We start from the raw sequence: 20,959 nt of genomic DNA on the forward strand, positions 1-20,959 counted from the left end.
AGCACCTTATTTCCAGCTAACTGCCACTTCATTCATCTGTGCTCAAAATTGAGATCTTCAAAACTCCAGCTAATTTGCCGTGTAACATTGGAAGCATGCAAACACATCTTTGCAGCAGAAAATTTCCCTGAGCATCTAAATACCCTCTCCTGGCAATGCTGATCAGTTAGCATCTAGTTCACAGCTAAGGTCTGCCAGGATTCAGAAATGAGCTGTTTGCACGTCTCTCTCTCCTACAGTGCCCAATCTGCTCAGTTTTTTAGAGCACATCTGATGAATCATGGTGCACACAGGATAAAAAAGGCAATGGTAGTGTTACTGTCCCCTCTCTTGCTTTGTCCAGGCTGCTCAGCTATCATGTGGTAGGCTCTCCAATTATAGGGTGTTTAAATGTAGCTCTCAGTGACACTTGTTAAAGTTGTACCATTTACATGGAAAAAATATATTCGAGAAAGGAAAGGTTTCAAGTAAATGTATCAGTAGTTAGGACTTTCATACGAAGTTTATGTTTTTGCAGGAGGAACAAGAAAATACAGTGCATGAATAGCTGGCAAGAAATTAACAGCAGGTGAGAACTATAGTCTGTGGTATTCATAAAAGAATCCCCCAAAGAGGCAACTTAATTAGAAATTAGAAACTACATTGCTTTTTTAGAAATCTAATGAAGAACTAGAACTAAACTATGCAACACAAATTGTTGGAAACTGCCATCAACACTTTTTACTTGACAAGGACACCTGGAGCTGTCAAGGAGAACCTGGATGGAAAGTTTCCCAAATAGTTTATTGCATGCCAAGTAATGGTATTAGTGCTTGTTACTCCTAAGAAAAGGATCGGAGGCTGTACCAACTGTTTGGGAAGGGTGAGTTTCCCTTCTAATTAGCCGTGTAATACTTTTGTGGTTGCAAAAATGTGGAGCCTGCAGTCCTTTAAATGGAAAGAGGACTCTGCCCCAAGATGCACAAAATCATTATGATATCTTTTACAAATAAGACACCTCATTTTCTGCCAAGATGGATAGCTAAACTGACTATAAAAAACAGTCAAAATTCCTTATATACCAGAATAACAGCTTTAAGAAAACAAGCAAGTCTTAAACTGCAACAGGTTCAATCACTCAGAACAGAGAAATCAGTCAGATGGCAGCTATCATCCGAGGACCGAACCCAGACCAGATGTCCTGCAGAAGGAAAGCTGAATGCAGAGGAGACTGCAGTCTCTCAGTGATGAGAGGTCTGACCCATTCTGAGTAGACCCAGCTCACTCTGGAGTATTTAAGTGCTCGTAGCAAAAGCAGAAAGAGGCAGTTTGCCGGCTACTTTGGAATGGCAGGTATTGCATAATAAGATCATATTGGGACAGCTAGTGTAGCTACTTCAGTAGGATGATAGAAATTCAAACTACAATTCCCAGATTCTTATAGAAAGGGAAATGTTGCTCTATAAAGCATAATGGAGGATGTTTATTGAAAGAAATAGCTTCATATTTCCTAGCCCTGCAGAATATTGGGAAGGGTTCTTTAAGTGGCATAAGAAATTCTCCATCTCAAAACGAGTGGATAGATCATGGACATAAAATTGGCCCTTGCATTATAATAATTTTCAAGAGGGCCTACATCTCCCCCAAATCAATTCAGATGCCTAATACTTGCAAAGTAATGACTTAAGTGTGTACCTCCATGTCAAGGAGGCTTAGCAGTATGTTCTCCATCAGCATGTGAATGGCTATTCTACTTACTGGCAAAATGTCATTTTATCACAGATCTCAAAGAAGAAAAAATGATACTGAACAGACTAGGAGATCCAAGTTAACTACCTCTCAGAAAACACAACCCCAGCTCCCAGGCCTGGCAAATGTCATGTGCAAGCACAGGGCTCCCTGGCTCCTGCCTCACCTGCCCCCAGGCAGGGCTGCATTTCACATGTTCACCACAGACCCTTCCCCAGGAACACAACAGGCTCCACTGGCCAGAAAAAGCCCATTCCCCACCTTCAAAATGGGCTGAGGTTCCTCCTGTGACAGTCCCTACCCCAGCTCTGCCCTGTACATTGGCATAGCAGGTATTTGAGAGGTCCACATTTTCTGGGGCTGACTCGTCAGACACCACCACCCCATCCATCTTCATCCTCCGGTGCTGGCCTTGCCTGCCTGCTGCTCCTGCCTTCCTTCCCTGTCCTGGTTTGAGTGAATGGCAGGGGTTTTGGTAGCAGGGGAGGGGGCTACAGCAGTGGCCCCCTGTAAGAAGCTTCTCGAAGCTCCCCCAGCTCCAAGTCCGACCTGCCTTTGCACCAAGTGACTCATGTTGGAGTTTGTGGAGGACTGTCTTCTGTGAGAGGGACATCACGCTGGAACAGGGGAGGAATGCCAGAATTTCCCCCACCCAGAGGTGGAAGAAGCAGTAGGACTGACCATACCCCCCCCTTCCTTGCCCCCCTGTGCTGCTGTGGGGGGAGGAGGTAGAGAAATCAGGAGAAAAGATGAGCCCAAGAAGAAGGAAGAGATGGAGGGAGGTGTTTTCAAGATGTGATAATGCTTCTCATGGTCCTACTCTGTCTGTTACATGTTGTTGTGTCTGTATTATGCTGCTTTTCTTCCCCAGCAAGTCTGTCTTTTGCCCATGACTGTAATGGGTGAGTCATCCCTCTCTGTCTTTATCTCGATTCCTGAGCCTTTTTATTTTCTCTTTCCCTGCACTGAGGGGAAAGAAGGGAGTGAGCGACTGCGTGGTGCTCAGTTGCCCTCTGAGTTCAAATCATGACATTTCCCAGGGTGGGAGAGGAGCAAAGACTTCACCCTTGGTGGCTGGTCTTCCCTGTTCTCCTGCAAGGCTGCCATGTTTACAGTGAAGGGGAATGCTGAAACACTCAGGGACATTTCAAAAGACACGTTGTTTAATTCCTTTTTAGACTTGATTTGATCACAAGCCCCTGGGAATACTGTTGCGGTACATGGCAGAGTAGCTTCACAGACAGGATAATGGAGTCAGCAGTGACTGGACTGTGAATTCTAAAAGGCAACTTTACACTAGTACATTCATATTTTTCTCCTTTGAAGTTAATGTTTTTGATCACCTGCACTTTTGCCAAACCTCCTTGCTCCTTCTCTATACGCCTGGCAAGTACATGACAATTTCCACCAAAATAGCAATAGGCATCTAAAAACTCATTAAAAAGGCATTACTGCTGCCCTTGGGGGGGGGGAAAAAAAAAAAAAAAAAAAAAAAAAGACGAAAACAGCCATTGAGGAAAATCAGGCTTTTCTGACAGCAGACTCTGAATAGCTGTGTCCTTTTGGCTTAAGCGCACAGAGGCACCTCATTCATCCTCGCACCTGACAGGTCTGTGCTACCGCCCGCGCCTGTGGGCGCAGCCCACCAGGCCCCGCAGGCCCCGACAGGCCCCGCAGGCCCCGACAGGCCCCGCCGCCCGACGAGCGCCTCAGCCTCCAGGGGTGTATTAAACTGCAAGAGCGCCGGGCCCCCGTTCCCCGCTCTTTCGAGTCGTACCGCACCTCCCGAGTGGGTGCCCAGGCCTCCCCGGGCAGCAGCGGCGCTGCCGGAACTCTCCTCCCCCTCAGAGTCTCTCCCCCCCCCGCCCTTTCCCCGCCCTGTGCCCTCAGGCCTGAGGCCCGCCCCCTCCACCGCCCCCCGGACGGGCCCCTCCCGCTCCCGGCTGCGGGCGGCGCCGGCGGCCGCCAGGGGTCTCCCTCGGCCACGGCGGAGCCGCTGGGCGGCCTCGCCCTGAGAGGCCCGGGCGGGCGGTGGCGGCCGGGGCCGCCCCGGCCGGGGAGGTTTCGGCAGCAAAACGTTGCATCTGGGAAGAGGGCGCTGCCCAACTCCTAGCACGCAGCGTCTGGAACTAAACCCACAGTTTGTGATAACAGCCACGTTCTGTTTTATTTTGGCATGTTTTTCATTACCAGCAGGCTTCCTGTTACTACAGAGGCCGCAAAGTTTTAATAAATGGAAGATCTTTCTCGTATTAACGACAAAAAAATACCTACCGTTCTGGGGGCCTGCGTGGGCACTGCAAACATAGAAATAGGAACATGACGTGTTTTCAACAGGCCTGCTAGGAGGTGGCTTAAACCAAGCAGTGGTTGCCACGTCCCTCTGCTGAGGTGCTTTAATGAAGACCTTAATGTACCTGCTCGAACTGGAGTTAGCTTCTGTGAGAGACAACTTTTAAAAACAGGGCCTGAAAGAAACAGGCCTGTGAGAAACAAACACTGAGAAAAAGAGCCTGGGTAAGAGATGGGGGGCGGGGGGGGGGAGGGAGTGGAGGCTGCCAAGCAGAGGAATGTCTCAAAACACTCGCAAGTAACAAAACTATACTCAGGGGGTGGATAGTGTGGAGTTCAGAGCTGATAAGGCTGCCTGGATAGTGCGGGATGCAGCTGGAGGGGGGAGCCCTGTGGAGACAGACAGTTCTGCTCTGGTGCAGACCTTTGCTTCATTATCCACGAAATGCATATTAAAGTTGACATCCCTGAATATGCTAATGAAGATTAACAAGATCATGCTAATTACATCATCCCATGGAACACCTTACCCCTCCCCATACATGGGATATGTGGGTCGACCTCAGGGAGGGACCCAAGAAAGCATGTATAAATTGAGGGGGGGGCAACAAGGAGGATGAGAGTGAAGTAAAGCAAAGAAGACAGATGCATCCTTGAACCCTCATTGGCGGGATCAACACAGCAACCCGGGCTGGTGATCTCTATTTCTCTATTCTTTTTCTCTATCATTTCTCTTATTTTTCCCTTTTCCCTCACTACCATTAAGTAACGCAAGGCATACTATATCACTTGCCATAACTCATTATGTACTTAGCCAATTATCGTGTATCCAATTAGTACATTGTGGGAAGTTAATAAATGTCTGTGTCTGGACTTTGAGACTTGTCTCACCGTTGTCCACTCCAATGGGGATTTACAAATCTAAGTCACTTGTCTCCCTCATCTGAGCAGGACGTGACCACTTCTTGGAGAAGACACGAAAACATGAAGAACATTAAGGAAGAGCTTTCAAACTCAGGGGGCTGTTTCCTCTCTTATCAGTGTATCTTGATGTCTTGTTATGACCACCATTCCTCAAGGAGGAGGCCTAAATGAGTCAGTCAGTACTTATTTATAGGTGCTGAATCAGTTCACTATATTTCATTCACTCCTCGTGCACTTCAGCGAGCTGACTCGCTGTCAGTAGCTGGGGATCCTTCTGCTGCGGATTTTTATATGAAGCTGAATGTAGTTCAAAACAGCCCCAAAATGCCAGGACCTCAGGGAGCTCTCTTTTAAAGACATTCACTTACTGTGTCCATGTCAAGCAAGAAGTGCAACCCAAGAGCAGCTTCTGATCAAAGTAGCAGCTCAGGCACACCAGTCTGAACACAATCTTACAGGTGAGCATCTACAAGAAGCACTTCTAAGAAAACTTCTACTCCACGATAGGATGGTTGACATTGGTTTTTTTAAAAAAACACTACACCTAAAACTCTATTAAAAATAATATCATTAAATTCTGTGTTTGTTATTACTGGATTACAGGTAGCAGACTTTTCCTCCAGTTTGCTCCAGGGTGCAAAGTCAGTCAGTCACTGGTTATGCACAAACAGAACTAGAATCCATAGTGCCCAAAATCAATAAAAATATTGTTATCTCCTACATATCTGCTTGTATGATTTTGAGTACTCAGGGAGAGGCCTTCTGAAGAAAGTGCTTCAGTGTTCCTTTCAGGAAAAAACTAAAGCATTACTGGAAGTTAATGAATTAGCCATGAGCTTTTGCTGAGAAGCGAAGTGTGTCTGTGAGTTTCAAAATTTTGTGTCACCTTGTAGTCAAGCACTGTTTTCCAAAGTCAGTTATGTGGTGAAGAAGTTATTAAGATGAAATAGCAGTGCAGAACTTGAAAAGCAAACTCATAATTATTAATAGATTTTTAAATTGGCAGGCAATCGATTTTTAAATTGTCCTTTCACCCTTGTGTGTAATGTGGTTTGCCTCACAGTGATAAATTAGCAGCAGCACTGTGCTGTGACTGTTTCTACTGGAAGATTCTCATTACCATTCAGGGGTTTTGCTGGCTCATCAGTGAATCGTGGACAGCATTTCGATTGCTGAAGTGTGGCCCAGAAACCAGAGAAGGGATAGGAAACAGAGTCTATAAAAACCTTTTCTTGAATTCTAAGATTGATCAGGTTCTCAAATAAGACTAACCTCTTTGGCCATAGTGTTACTACTTTTTATGTATCCCAGAGGAAGTGACAGTACGTTGATCCCTTCTGTCCTTCTGTTTAAATCTCAGTATTCTTGTTAATCTGTCGGGAAAATAGGAACAGTAACATGTAATGGACTGAATGTGCTTTTTTTCTTAATTGAAGGGAACAGTTCCCCTTATCCCAGTAGCTCTGGGCTGTGATCTAAGGTTTTGATCCAACTTTCATTACTCACCAACATCTTCCAAGATAAATTACACTACCAACCTATAAGACAAGCAAGTTAAGCATCTTATTGGACAGATGATTTTCAGTTACTAGTCAAGACATAAATCAAATTTTTAGTTGCTGTTGGCATTTGTTTTGTCTAGGTGTTGCTTAATCAGAGTTCTAATTAGAACTGGTTGCAATTTTGTTTGTCAAACATTTTCAAAGCACTGAAGCTTTTGTGGAGCACACTGCTTTGCTGCCATTTCCAATGGGGTAGGTTCTGAATCTCAGAGCAGAAACTTCAGTCAGACAGGGTGAAATGAGTAAGAAAACTTGGAATTTTGGATCTGAAAATGCATATTTGCAGGCAATTTCACATGTAATTTTACAAGATTATGCTTTGGTAGAATGAAAATAAATATTTGATCTTCAAAGACTTCAAAAGCCCATGAAATGGGATTTTGCTGTTCAGATAATTCTAGTTCTGACAATACTCCTTCTGCTTTGTTCAACATTGTTCCACTCTGCTCATTTTGCAAATACCTTGATGCCGCATTTAGTGTTCCTGAACAGTTTGGACTGTGTGCAACACACAGCACGTCACCTTTGAGAGCATGTGGTCTAAAAAACACTTGTGACAATCCTTTTGCCACTCCTGGAATTTTCTCTTCTCTTTTTCCAGGTTCAGGGTATGCACATCATTATTGTTTTTTACCCGTGTTCAGCTTTGTATTGTTACCAGTGAATGAAGCACGTGAACTGAACTCATACTAGAGTTTAAGAATAAATGTTATATTAAAATTCCAAGTGTGAGAGAAACAGGCCTGTAAGAAAAAGCAGCCTGAGAGAGATAAGGGATGGGGGGGGAGCAGAGGCCCTCTGAGCTGGGGATTGTCTCAAACACTCAAAAGTAACAGAACTATACTCAGGGGGTGGATAGTGTGGAGTTCAGAGCTGATAAGGCTGCCTGGATAGTGCAGGATGCAGCCGGAGGGGGGAGCCCTGTGGAGACAGGACGGCTCTGCTCTGGTGCATCTTGTAAAGTTTCAAGGGCCATCTGTCCAGTGAACGACCTTTGCTTCATTATCCACGAAATGCATATTAAAGTTGACATCCCTGAATATGCTAATGAAGATTAACAAGATCATGCTAATTACATCATCCCATGGAACACCTTACCCCTCCCCATACATGGGATATGTAGGTATGTGGGTCGACCTAGGGGAGGCACCCAAGGAAAACATGCATAAATTGGGGGGGGGGGGGGGGGGGGGTGAGGAGTGAAATAGAGAAAGAAAAAAAAAAAGACGTGAAGAAAATAGATGCATCCCTGATGAACTGAGATGGGACCAACGCAGGAACCTGGACCAGTGACCTCTATTTCTCTATTCTTTTTCTCTATCATTTCTCTTATTTTTCCCTTTTCCCTCACTACCATTAAGTAACACAAGGCATACTATATCACTTGCCATAACTCATTATATACTTAGCCAATTATCGTGTATCCAATTAGTACATTGTGGGAAGTTAATAAATGTCTGTGTCTGGACTTTGAGACTTGTCTTACTGTTGTCCACTCCAATGGGGATTTACATATCTAAGTCACTTGTCTCCCTCATCTGAGCGGGATGTGACAGAGGATAAAAAAGCTTTCTTAAAATTGCCTTGCAGAGTTAGTGTAATATAAAATAACTGAAAAATTAGAAGGTAACAAACTTTTTCATATTCACAAGCAATACCTCTATGGCCTGCAAATAAGAGAAAAAGGAAAGAAGCAGTACTACTGAGAATGACTGTGACTACTGTCAGATGAAGCTATTACTGTCAGGTCACCTTCCTCCTGTTCTTTGTCATAATACCAGACATTGCAGAGGCCCCTGAACTGTGCAGCCATACAAGAACAGAGTTCTTACCCATGTCTCCAGGAGACATTGTAACATCCATATACAGCACATTGGTTATGCCACATGCAATTGGAGCTTGGAGTTTACTAGTGACCTTTGCTGTTTATTGAAGATGAGGATTGTGGAGCTCTGGAATAAACGGAAATTAACTTCAGGGTCAAGATTGTAGATTTGAAGAGTCAAGTATTGGTTTGTTTGGGACTATTTCACTGTCAGTAAATTAGACAGAAACGTTTCCCTGAAGGAGCTGCTACTTGCATCTGTTTAAGGGGGTACTCCAGAAAGTGTTGGTGGAGTGGTTGTGGAACTCTGCTGTCAAGGCAGCTCTCTTAACCCTTACTCTGGTTTCATATGGAAGCAGTTCTAAGTGTAAATGGATCTTGGTAACTTGAGCTGAGAAGGCTGCATACAGCAGCTGTATGCAGTGCTGCCCCATGTCTCCCTTGTACACAAGCGGCTCCAAGAACAGATGCATTTCAGCAGTGCTAACAGGACGAACCTAAGGAGTTCCTTAGACCTTTGCACTTTTTCAGTCACTGATCATCACTGACCATGGCAAGTGAAGAAGCAAGTAAATATGAAAAAGATGATTCGGTGCCTCGGTCCTGTGTGATACTGAGCATGCCTGCACATTGTTATGCCCCAGCTGGTCCTAGGTCTGTGGCAGTTGAGGGCACTCAGCACCTTGCAGAATCAAACCATAGAGTGAAAAAAAAAACCTCAACACTTCTAATCAATAATAGAGACAGAAAAGGTGGATTTATTATGAGTACTGACTGAATAACTAGAGTAAGAGTAATTGAGAACAAGATCAGAGAGATGAAGAAGCTTTCATTTCTTTGGGGACTGTTACTGTAGCACAAACTTTATTTACAGACTCTTACCAGAAAAAATCTGTTGACTATTGGTGTCAGTTTCTAGTGGACCACAGACTGCTCTGATAGCTGCAGTTGAAACGAGGGATGTGACAAATCCATGTGTTTGAGATGCACCAAGTGCCAAATACTAGAGTTGATTCTCCCTGGCTAACAAGTACGGATGTGTGTCAGTGCGAGACAGGAGCTTGAAAGCAGTTACGATAGCTACAAGATGAGTGGGAGAGATGAGAACTTAATACTGTCACTAAAAAGCAGCTGACAGCTCGGAGAAGAACAGAGAAACAACACTGTGAGTGTCATGTTTTTGTCTTACGGTACTTTTGCTTTCATCATTTAACAGCATTTACAGAAAGATATTTGGGTTGGGCTTTTAGGGTTTCTTTCCCTACAACTTATTCTGCACTTACTTTTTTACTCTGTTAGCTATCTTAAAGTTATCTTTGTAACAACTGCTTGCGATATCCAGAGGAGATTATTACAACTGCAGCGGGGAATTAACAGCGGAAGTAATAAACTCTTAAGAGCAAACCTCACAGTTTTCATGTGAATGACTTGACAGTAATACATCAGGAAGAGAAAAATCAAGAAATAGAAAGAAGGTGATGTAAAATAAAGGTGTAAAGCAAAGCACTCCTAATAGCAGGAATAGAATTTGTGGGCAAATCCAAGTAGAGTGATACCAAGAAAGATTCCTGGACCTAGTTCTTCACTCTTTTAGACAATGAAGCAGTCATCACAGAAAGGACTATCATTTGTTCTGGAAAAGGAGGCTGCAGTGCAAGTTGTCAGCTTTGGTGACTTTTTTGTAAAATTGTTCAGAAGAGACAAGAAAGCATTGGATGAGAAAGAGAACTTGAAGTAAAAGCGAAAGTGTTGGACATGCTCCATAGTGTCAGCTGCACTGTTGTGATGGGAGTAACCAATTTATTTATTGATAATGGAGGTGGCTTCTTAATGTATGTACCAGTAGAAGGTTCTGAATACTAAAATTACAGAGTTACCCACCAGTCCCTTATGTGGTCACACTTTTGGGTGTCAGTCTCCACAGCTGTGTAAAGTCAGAGTGAGAAAGCATCAGCTCCTGCTTTCACCCTCTGAGGCATGGGTCCCTTTTAAAAACATGAAGGTTCAGACCAGATTTCATCTGTCTCTTCTCTGATAGTGGCCAATAGCAACTATAGTACAAGAACAAGTAGTATTTTCCCCACATCACTTTACAAAAACACTTGGCCTTCACTCATAAACTGCCAGCAAATACTGAGTACAGCGTACCAGCATTGCTATGAGATGCATATTACCTATTACCCATTTCCCATATAAGACAATATGACACCCACTTTCAGTCAATACAATTTTGGGCTGAATATGGCATCTTATGAAAGGGTTTGTTTTTATTCAAGTTTGTTTTTTCACAAAAAGAGTAGTAAATCAATCTATTCAGAGGCACAGAAAGGAAAACTACCAAACTTTGTGGCAGAATTGGATTTATTTATAAGTTATGGAATCTGAAGTTATCCTTAAATACAAATAATATAGAAGCAGACACAAAACTCATTCCAAAGAAACAGGAGAATGACAAAGTGAACAAGGTCAGGCTGGAATCATGTGAATAGAAATCGCTATTTTCTGTGATCATTCACCTTCATTTAGAGTAAAACTAAGCCCTTAGCCCTGCAATTTCCAATGCACAAAGAATCTGGAACTCTTGCCGAAAATGGCTGACAATCCACTGTTTGTTGTAAAGCATAAGGGCTTAGTTTTCAAAATCTATATTCACATAAAAAAGGATAAAATATTATTTTCTAATATTTTCCATTCAGCTGGCTTTTCCAATGCTCCTGTGACCATATCAGAATGTTTAAGTAACCTGTGTGCCATATGTGAAAATATCTGAGTACTTGAACATGCTGAATTTCATTCCAAAGAAGATCTATTCTCCAGGGACTTTCAGCTCAGCATGGGTAAAGAGGTAATCATGAAGATCAGGAGACTGTGTGAAGAGGTATCTCGCCTTTTCCTTAATTCCTGATTGATTTAGATGCTTTAATATCATATTGTTCATTTTCTTAAGATCTTCTATGTTCTTCTTTTCAGATATTAGTCTGCTTGATATTTGGTCCACCTTGTTTCTAGTTTGAACTTGAAAAGGAAAATGTACCACATTAAATTGGGAACATTTAAGTCAAGAGCGTCACTATCCTCTCTTGCATTCCTGTGGGAGTTTGTAGGAAATTATGATGAGTAAAAATATTAAAGAGGAAAACAACTGCAGAACCTAATGCTAAGAAGTTATGCATCTGGTGGAGTTACCTTCTCACTACATTCTTTAATTGCTTATTTTCTGTTTTATTCCATTTGGTGCAGTGTAATAAAATCAAATACAGCTCAGACAAATTTTGCAGTCTTCAGGAGTGTATCCATTCCATTAGTGTCCACAGGAAAATGTCTTATTTAGGGGCTCCACGATGCTATTTCTGGGCAGCATGTGCCTCTATTTTTCTAAAAGTACAATTACTAAAACACACAGCAGACTACAGCCACATTGGATTTTCTAAAGCATTTAGGTTAAAGGAAAATTCTTGTGAATATTGGCATTTGGAGGCCAGTTTCCTCTGGAACACCAATATGTCATGTACACTTCTGGAGCTATTTTTCTTTTGGCCTTCCAAAGTTAACAAAATTTGCCCATGGGTTTTGAAGCTTAAATCTAATAGTGCCAATGCTAAATGGTGCTATGTCTATGGATTGCAGACATAATCTGAGAGTATGTTTGTAACATAATCTGAAACACTGGTGGAAATCAGTTTCAAAAACCACAGGCCTCCACCAACCTAAATCCAAGCAAACTCCTTTAATCCCTGTAAGTGGCCTTTTCACTATTACTTTACCATTTTTCCACCAGAGGGGCACATTACGCATTTTTCTATACCAGGGCTCTACTTGTAGCAGCTCCCCACTAAATAAATCTGGAATTCGAGTATGAGATATTTTAACTAGGCTTTTACAATCATGCCAGTTAAAATTTCCTTTGTGCTCTTTACTTGTCTGATACTCTGTTCTTTGAGCACTTGTGAGCAAATTCAGTCAAGGGTTAGTATTTCCTGTTCAAAAAGGAAAATGAGGATTTTTGCTATGCCCCAGTGAATTCCCTACTATAGGATAAAAGAAATCTTGATTTCACATGTGTTCCAATTCATTCAAAATGGACTTGTAAGTTAAAATAATGCATCTCATACTCTGTTCAATGCCATTAGCCCAGAAAACCCCAAGATGGTAAGGGCTCCATAAAACAAGGTCACCTGCAGCCATATGTCTAGCTAAGCCAGCCTGATCAGTCCAGCTGAAGCAGAACAGTAATTACGTCTACAGACTCCATGATATGTGCCAATTTTGAAATTTTTGCTTTCTTATATTTGACATTTTCTTAGTTCCAAACCAATTTCCAGTCAATACTTAGCTGGCAACCTTCAGGTCTTTCTTCAGGTACCCTGATTTAAGTGTTAGCCTGGGTGTAATTCTAGTTTCAGTGGAATGACACTAATACTGAGTCTTATCAGGAAAAGAGTGGAAGTCACATTGTCAAAGTATCTCACTGCCATACAGCCATCTTTAAAATTTAATTTATTTTCCAGTCAGCATTTTTTAGCAACACAGTATAACCCTGCTGAGCTAAATTCTTCGCAGCTGTTGAAGCTCACAAAACCTTTGCACTAAGAACAAAATTATGCCTTTACGCTCAGAGAATAGAGGCCTGTGCCTTTGCACCCAGGACCACAGTGCCCATAACCAGCCAAAGACTTTGACCACGCAAATACAGCAGTAGCATGTTATAAGGTAGCATGACAGATTTTAGCAAAGTTCTTCTTCCAATTGGCCCTACATTTTTAAGAACCACTCTGGTTTACTTACTTATTAAGAATATTACGAATGAAACAAGTGCCAAACTGACGATCAAAGTAAGAATAAAGGTGACGAAGAACAAACATTGGTTTCTTATGTTGCTCCCTGCCGTGTTTTCTCCAGTACCACCAGTGTTCTCTTCCTCATCTGTTATGAGATGACAAATCATTTGGTGATAAAATTTAAGGTTGGTTAGGATAAACATGACAAAATGCTTCTGGCTTCATGAAATGATGCAGAATACGTCATAGTTTTGGCCAACATATTTTATTTCCTGGGATATTGCATGAAAAGGGAAGAAACCAACTTTATGAGCTCAGCTTGTATTTGGAAGTATAAAAACTAATACATCTATTATAACTGTTAGAACATATTCAACAAAAATGTTTCTAGTTTTGAAATACACTGTTTTGTTGAAGTTGACCTGTTTTACAGCTCAGGTTGCAGTGAAGTTTTCATCAGAAGGGTTTCTAAGGGCCTGATTAGACTCAACCTTTTCAAGAGAAGAGGCAAAAATTCATATTGAAAACCTAGGTACAGATTCACCCTACACATTCATCCTCTAGATTTTCTTCTTTTTCTGTTTGACGATAGAAGTATCCCTGGGTTGATTAACTTACCAAATTAAGCATCTCATTTAAGCTCCTGATGTTGCATAGGATGAATGTAGGTCTTGACTTTATCTTAAAACTAATGTTTTCAATATTATTCTTCTTTAGGTTTTGTTGGTTTCATTCCAATAAAAAATGAGGTACACATCCTCCCAAATTGTCGAAAATGGAATAGACTCTCACATGGACTACATGTGTTGTCCTTCAAGCCCATGAAGAATGAGGGGGAAAAAGGACAAGTAGTTGCTATGATGCCCTCAAATCGCTGTGGCAAAACAGTTTATTGCTGTGTAAGGAATGTGTTGCATGTAGGGAAAGTCAGTAGTTTCATAGAAATAATTGCAGTCAAACGACAGGTGGCAATAAGCCCTAAAGGTAACAGGTAAATTCAAGTGAACACCATGAGGAAATTAATGTGAATATAAAAAAATTTCATACTTGAGCCAGGTTTGTTTAATCCCAAGTTTGCATACTACTTTAACTACTTACTAAGGTTTGGTTTTAATTTTATGTTTTGGGGGAAGCAAGAAGATAATGTAATTTCATTTTGATGTCAGTCTCATACATACTAAAATTACATGTTAATGTAATTTCTCCCCCTGTAATTGCTCTCTTGCCATTCCAAAAGGGAAAGTAGCATGTGCGTCTGTGAAAAATATATTTCTAGATCGTGTTCTTGTTTTAGCTGGTAGAAATCTCTGAGGTCTTTGCAACTGAGCCTGTAGTGATAAAGCTGAGGGAAGGCTGCATATGCCATTACAGTACTTTAATGATGAACCAACCTGGGGCTGAGCAATTCACCTAGTTAGCAGGAGATCTCTGGGAATATCTCTGCTTTTCTTTATGGCATTTAACACGTTCCTGCCTGCGGGTAAGCTGAAACCTTTTAATGTTTGGGTTTGGGGGGTTTATTTTTATTCCCTTAGCATTCATAACAAATGGATTGGTGCACTAAGTGCCTGCACCAATACTGCTTTCTAGTCAGAATAATAAGGATGAGGAGGGCCTGCTACTGCTTTCTCTCAAGCATACTAAGCTATCAGTAGAGGTCTCAAAAGTGGTCTCTGTTTGCTCTGTCTAATGAATGCTTCTTACTATTTTTGTAGGTTGAACATTCCAGACTGCAGTGTTGTGAGGAATCAGTGAACACACATTCTTGCCAAACTGCAAACAGTGGGACCATTTTATCATCTAAAACATAAAGAAATTACTGCATGGCTGCTACCAGAGCAATCAAAAGGTATATACATTTCAAATAGCTATTAACATGATTGCTAGTGTGTTTGATTATGCCAGGACAGATCAAGCTACTGAACAAAAGGATTGCTGTGTCCTGCAACAGTCTTGAAACATTATTTTTAAACCAAATTGGGCATCTGCTGTACAACTAGTAGATCATTCACAAGATTTTAGTTTATATTAGAAATTGAAAAATACTCCACAGATCTCACTGATTTTCTGGCAAGAGAACCAGAATTTTATGCTGCTGAATAAAGCAGATAAGGACTGTGAAAAATTCATTTTATGTATTTAACTGATGCGATAAGATATCTACAGAATCTCCAAGTTTTTTAAAAAGAATAATCCTAGAAGCCAAAGCACTTTACAAATTGGTGCATAAAATACATCTTAGGCTACCTTTATTTACATCTGGAATGTAGGGAGGAGCATGCATGTGATTGTTCCACAGAACCATATATGATTCCACAGAACTCTGTATATTTACCTGGAAAGTAAGCAATACTGTCCAATAAAAATTACAAAAGAAAGCAAAGCAGTCACATTGCAAAGAGTTTCACTGACATTAAAACCAGTTTAACCCACTGTCTCATTTTGTACTTGTAGAAGTGACAATATCAAGATAATCTACATATGAAAATTAAGTAGCTTATATCTTACATCTTTGTGTTAAATACAGAAACAAGCACCATTCTAGTTAGTTGCATTAGGAAAAATTAGAGGAGTCAGAAACAGAAGTAATGGAAAGGCATTTAAGTCCTATAACTAGAAGCATGGTTAAGTCTTGGCCATTTAAAACTCATTTAAACATAGCTGTTGTTCTATAGTTTTTCTTCAGTCAAATTTGCCATTATAGTAAGGGAAATAAAAGCAGATTCAAATATTGTTATGTGGAATGCTGCTGAAGAATGTTTTCAGATCACAAAGAACTCAAATATATTGTAGCTATTACTGGGTGAAAACATCCTTGTTGCCATGAGAAATCAAAGATAAAAGCCGTATAAAACCAGAAGTGTGAGAGCCCATATCTGAAACTGTAAGTAAAGAGAGTCTGTGAATTAAAATGCTTAAAAGTCTCATGGGATATTTCACATAACTGGTTTGAGTCCTTAGGAGATGTGTCTTAAAAGAATGAACAGAAATTCTCTGGTGTTTCTATTACCACATGTGAATTTTAGTGCATGTGAAGAGTTACGATGCTATTTATGTAGTAGGTGTATATTGAGCATTACTAGAGACATTATCCTGCAAGGGATCACCTCATGAATCCCAATGGAAATGGAAGATAAGTTCAGGCTTGACAGTGAATCCCCAGCCAAATGCAAGGATTTTCAAGAACCTAATAACCGAAATACTCAGCGGGAGCAGCTAAACCATTAATCTGATCTGTTTAAATTATGCCATTGTCAATCTTTTTCTTATATTTTTCAGTACAGAGCTTGACATATACATATTGGCCTATTGGGCTGTTGACATCAGTGATATACAATGTGGTCAGCCTTTTCAAATGTCATACATAACTCTTTTTTGATGGCCTATTGTATGTATAGAAAACCACGGAGCATCACCTATTGTACATACCTAGCGCATGTTGGGATCCATCTGGACAAACATTTAGTTTATTTAGGTTGTTTAAGGAATCAACTACATAAAGTTTTCCTTCTTCATAAGTATCGGGCAGGTTAATTTCCAAGGAAGGCCTCTCCATTGTATCTAAAAGAAATAATAATTAAAAAGATAAATTAAAACATGGATATGGGAAATAACTGGTAACAGCTGGTGTCCCATTCTAAGGAAATGCTGAGCAGCCTTAACAACCCTTAAAATAAAAGGGAATTGAAGGACTAGCAGACTTAACTGGGTCTTGAAGGCAAGTACATAGCACTTGTTTATTCTTGGAGATCTTTGATGAGTATAAGATTTCATTTCTACATTATGTTTGTGCACATGGGTATACTTATACATATATACACATATATATGTGTGTGTGGAGAAAGAGAGAAAGAAAAAAAATCTATTTGACTGGCTCCAGCACTGATCTGCACGTTAGTTATTTAGTTGTATAACACTTTTGGCTTGGTCTGTACTTAGCAAGATGTAGGGTGATATCCTGACCACAGGGAAAGCCAGACCTTCACTAATACTGCCAGGACGTTTGTTGCTCAGGTCCTCTGCTTTCAGCATCAAATAATTCAGAGATAAGACAGAGAAAGCAGGTACAGATGTAGGAGATAATCAGCAAGAATATGGGTCTGTTTATATACCTTAGAGTATCACTATGAAATTATTATTTATGAAAAATGGAGAAAAAAAATAGTCTTCTAATGTGATTCTACTCCACATAGATGCTAGTTATGGACAAATTAAAGCCTGGTTGCAAAGCCTTTTCTTCAGACTAATACTCCTTGCTTTTAAAAAAGCACTGGATGTCAGGTACGCTACCCTGACTCCAAAAGTGTCTTCTAGAAACAAACTACAGTTCTAACCATAAGGAGATGCAGAAGCTCTAACTAGGCATCTTAGACTGGTCACTGAAAACTAGTACCTCCAGGTAATAGTCCTCTTATTCTGAGATACGTCTTTTTGACCTTAAAATTGCAGCCTAAATACCCTTCCCTTGCTACTGAATGTAAAGGGGGAGCTCACAGAGATTAGTTTAGACTTGGGAGTTTAATACATCTTACCCATTTGGTATTTTATCAAAGCTGTCAAGTTCAGTCTTACCTGCCAAATGGAACTCAGCACTTCATGTGATGCAAAGCTCCTGTTGATGAAGGGTGTTAAATACTTAAGGGTGATTTCTGAATCCTAGATGGATTGAACTGCCCTCTTCACATGCCTCTGAGCCCTCTCTCCCTCTGTAAGCAATAGGGAACACAGTGTGACCCGATTCCTAAGACAGCATTTAAATTTAAAACCTAAAGTCTGAGGAATATAGCCCTGAGTGTTTACAGAAAAGACCCACTCCTTCCCTCATCAAACCAAATGCAGAAGATGGTTGTAATTCCCCCAAATTTGAGCACACAGCCAAGTAAACGTTCATCAGGCCTCAACAAGTCTGAAGACTAAGTGCTTAAATGACTCCTGACAATGGGGCTTGTTCTCCTGCTTGTGGGGCTTGATGGGCCTACATGTATACCTTTATATTTCTCTTTAATAGAGCGTAAGAAAAGATTACAGCTTATTTTCTTCTCCATTCAGAATTGCTGCTGCAAAATACAAAGATAAGGTAGAAAAGCTGGCATAGTAGTGGTTACCCTTACCTAGCATATGATTTTTAGGTGTGCAGCAGTAATTTCAGGACAGACAATTGTGTTTGCTGTCCTTCCACTAGAACATTGTGTGGTGCCAAGCAGCACGGTCTGTGAGCCACATCCCCACCAGCTCTGCTGTCTCCCCACAAGCACATCCGTGGCCAGCTGCAGTCGTTACGGAGCCCTGTGTTTCAGCAACAGCATGCTAAAAGTTACCGCCTCATGCATAGAGGCTTTTGGTTCTTTTAGCTTCCAAAGAGCAGTTGTTTCTCCTGGGTATTGTGATTAGTACCTCCCTGCAACTTCAGGGAAGACTCTTCTTAACAACTTGAGCTGTAATAAATGTGAGTACCTTTGATTTATTACTATTATGAATTATATGTTTCTGCATTCATTATTATTTAAAACCGATTTCCTCACTGTGCATGTAACTGCAGTGAAGATAAACAGCCATTACTAATTCAACAACATCTATATTACATTTGTTTGATTCCACTGACATGCCAAACAAAGGAGAGAGGATACTTTGTCACTGGCCAAAAGTATTGATTATTTTCCCAACAAACTAATCTAAACATTGGGGTTTTGGGAGTCACTCTATCTTGTACTTTAACCTTGCTTAAAGACTTTTCCCCCCCCCTGTGGCTTTTAAATTTCTTAAGTTGTTGTAGTAAAATTAGAACTTAGAATGAGAACACACCAAAAAATTCTTCACAGAAAAAAGAAAATCAAGTTTAAAGGAATTAAAAACCAGGAGAATGAAACGTTACTTACAACATAACTATGTTCAGGTAATGTGCCAGTATGGGAGAAATCAGCCAGTGAAAATCACCCGAAGAATACTTGTTCGGCTGTTCCTCTCTCTACTTTTAGACCCATGGGAACCTGTCAACTCCTGCAGGACCCATGAAGGCAGCTATGAAACAGACTGTCCCTTTCAATCTATATTTAGAGTTCATCTTGGCTAAGTATACTGACTTCACAATATTGATCTGTTTAAAAAGAAATCAGCACATATACAGCTCTTTTTTATTATATTGGAATCATTATGATAATATTGTATCATGAAGAATGAGATTTGGTACTGATGATCAATATTTCACTAACCTTTGGGTTTATGATGCCCTTTTAAAACTTATTTGCTATGCAGAAGAGTCATATCTACAACACTGTAGCTATGAGTAACCAGTTTGCTATGCAGAAGGGTCATAGCTACAGTATTGCAGTCATGAGCACTTTAAAGGCATAGACTAGAAAAAAACAGGGTATTTTCCTCCTCCCACACACCACACAAATTCAAGTGGGAAAATATTATGGGATGGACTAATTTGTACTGCGTCCTTAGCTTAAAAAATAAATTCTGATGAACTGTTTGTGAGTACTGGTAATTGCTCCTTCACAGACAGTTCGTGTGATCACTAGATTTTTTTTTCTGCAGAACATGATGTTATAGCACACTGTAATGAGAGGCAGCTGACACTTACATGAAGGGACCACAGCTCAAAACAACAAATCCTTTCTGAAGCTATTCTACAGGTCTAAAATTTTTAACCCCTTTAAACTGACAGTAAATATATTTTTCTTTCAGGAAACAACTGAGAAGATGCATCTTCTGACTCATAGCTCCCATCCCAAGCTGACAGAGCTCTGCTGCTGCCCAGTCCGAGTGGCTGGGCCAGCAGTACAGATGTAACAAGCTTGCTCCTTTTCTGCAGGGGGCTCCTAGAAGTCCTCCCTCCAAAGATGCGCAAGCCAGAAAAAAAAAAATCTCTCAAAGCCCTCAAAAGATTCCTCACACCATCCTAATTGTAAGAGAAGGACCCAGGGCTCTCCAGTTCTAAGCTTGAAAAGGTCTATAAACCCATCAAATCTGTGCAGGCCCATCTCCCCTCAAACAGCCTTGGAAGACGTCCTGGTCTCTGGTTGGCAGCTACCACATAACAGGGGAAAGGGCAACCACATGCTTGGCCATCTGCCAGGACATGCTGCAGAAAGCAATTTTGCAAAATACTGGCAGGACAGGATGCTATCAGAAGTGCTACTTTACAGTAGCAAAGCATGCCAAAGGTGACGGCCCAGAAGCCACGGGAGAGGCCAGCAGGCTTGTGGGAACAGTTTAGCTCAAAAGGGGCAAACAGAGGTAGCCAGCCTCATCTAGCTCTAGGACCAGAAGTTTCTTCTCTACTTGTGTCACACTGACCACACCTGTCAATAATAGCACAGATTCCAGATGAAGGCCATGTCGTCTAGGTACTCAGCTCCATAAGCCAAACAAGTTCTTACCTAATGTATTTCAAAAAAGTTAGAAGGTACAACTAATTAGCATGTATGGAATTTCTAGAATAGGTTTTGCTATAATCTGAAACTATAAAAAAAAAAACCCAAACAACCAAAACCCCCAAAATCCTACCCCAAACTTTCCCTTATCAGAGCAAGCAGCAGTTTTCAGTGTGGGTTTTTTCTGGGTGTAAGGTTTACTTCCTCTGATGACAACTCAACCTACAGTTTTAAGAATGTTTATTCCAAGCACTTTTATTTATAGATCTTTTGGTTCAGAAGCTCCAGTCATCTAGATTTTAGTGTCTTTATCACATAAAGCCCCCATGATCCCTAAAACAGTGCTCAGTTACTGGCATTGTTTCAGAAACTGAGGGTAGAGGAGTAGTTTTCAACATGACAAAACCAGGGCAGCTGGAATGGTTCCTGTAAGGTGTTTTGGAGTACCAGAAGTAGGAAACATCTGACCAT

The 20,959-nt window shown here is 41.0% G+C and overlaps 1 protein-coding gene across 2 annotated transcripts; it reads right to left on the minus strand.

The window, feature by feature from the left end:
* Window positions 1-10,674: 10,674 nt before the first annotated feature.
* LSMEM1 (leucine rich single-pass membrane protein 1) lies at window positions 10,675-19,119 on the minus strand. Of its 2 annotated transcripts, XM_074870235.1 has the most exons (5): window positions 18,986-19,119; window positions 17,682-17,815; window positions 16,539-16,670; window positions 13,117-13,254; window positions 10,675-11,346 (listed from the first exon to the last, which is right to left on the minus strand). In XM_074870235.1, exons 3-5 carry the CDS (start codon window positions 16,663-16,665, stop codon window positions 11,138-11,140), a joined length of 474 nt encoding a protein of 157 aa, XP_074726336.1. In that variant the 5' UTR covers window positions 16,666-16,670; window positions 17,682-17,815; window positions 18,986-19,119; the 3' UTR covers window positions 10,675-11,137. The 2 variants fall into 2 exon arrangements, with proteins under 2 accessions (XP_074726336.1, XP_074726337.1); XM_074870236.1 differs by lacking the exon at window positions 17,682-17,815.
* Window positions 19,120-20,959: the final 1,840 nt, after the last annotated feature.

The sequence above is a fragment of the Strix uralensis genome, chromosome 5, assembly GCF_047716275.1.
Source record: "Strix uralensis isolate ZFMK-TIS-50842 chromosome 5, bStrUra1, whole genome shotgun sequence".
In the NCBI taxonomy this organism is placed as follows: domain Eukaryota; kingdom Metazoa; phylum Chordata; class Aves; order Strigiformes; family Strigidae; genus Strix; species Strix uralensis.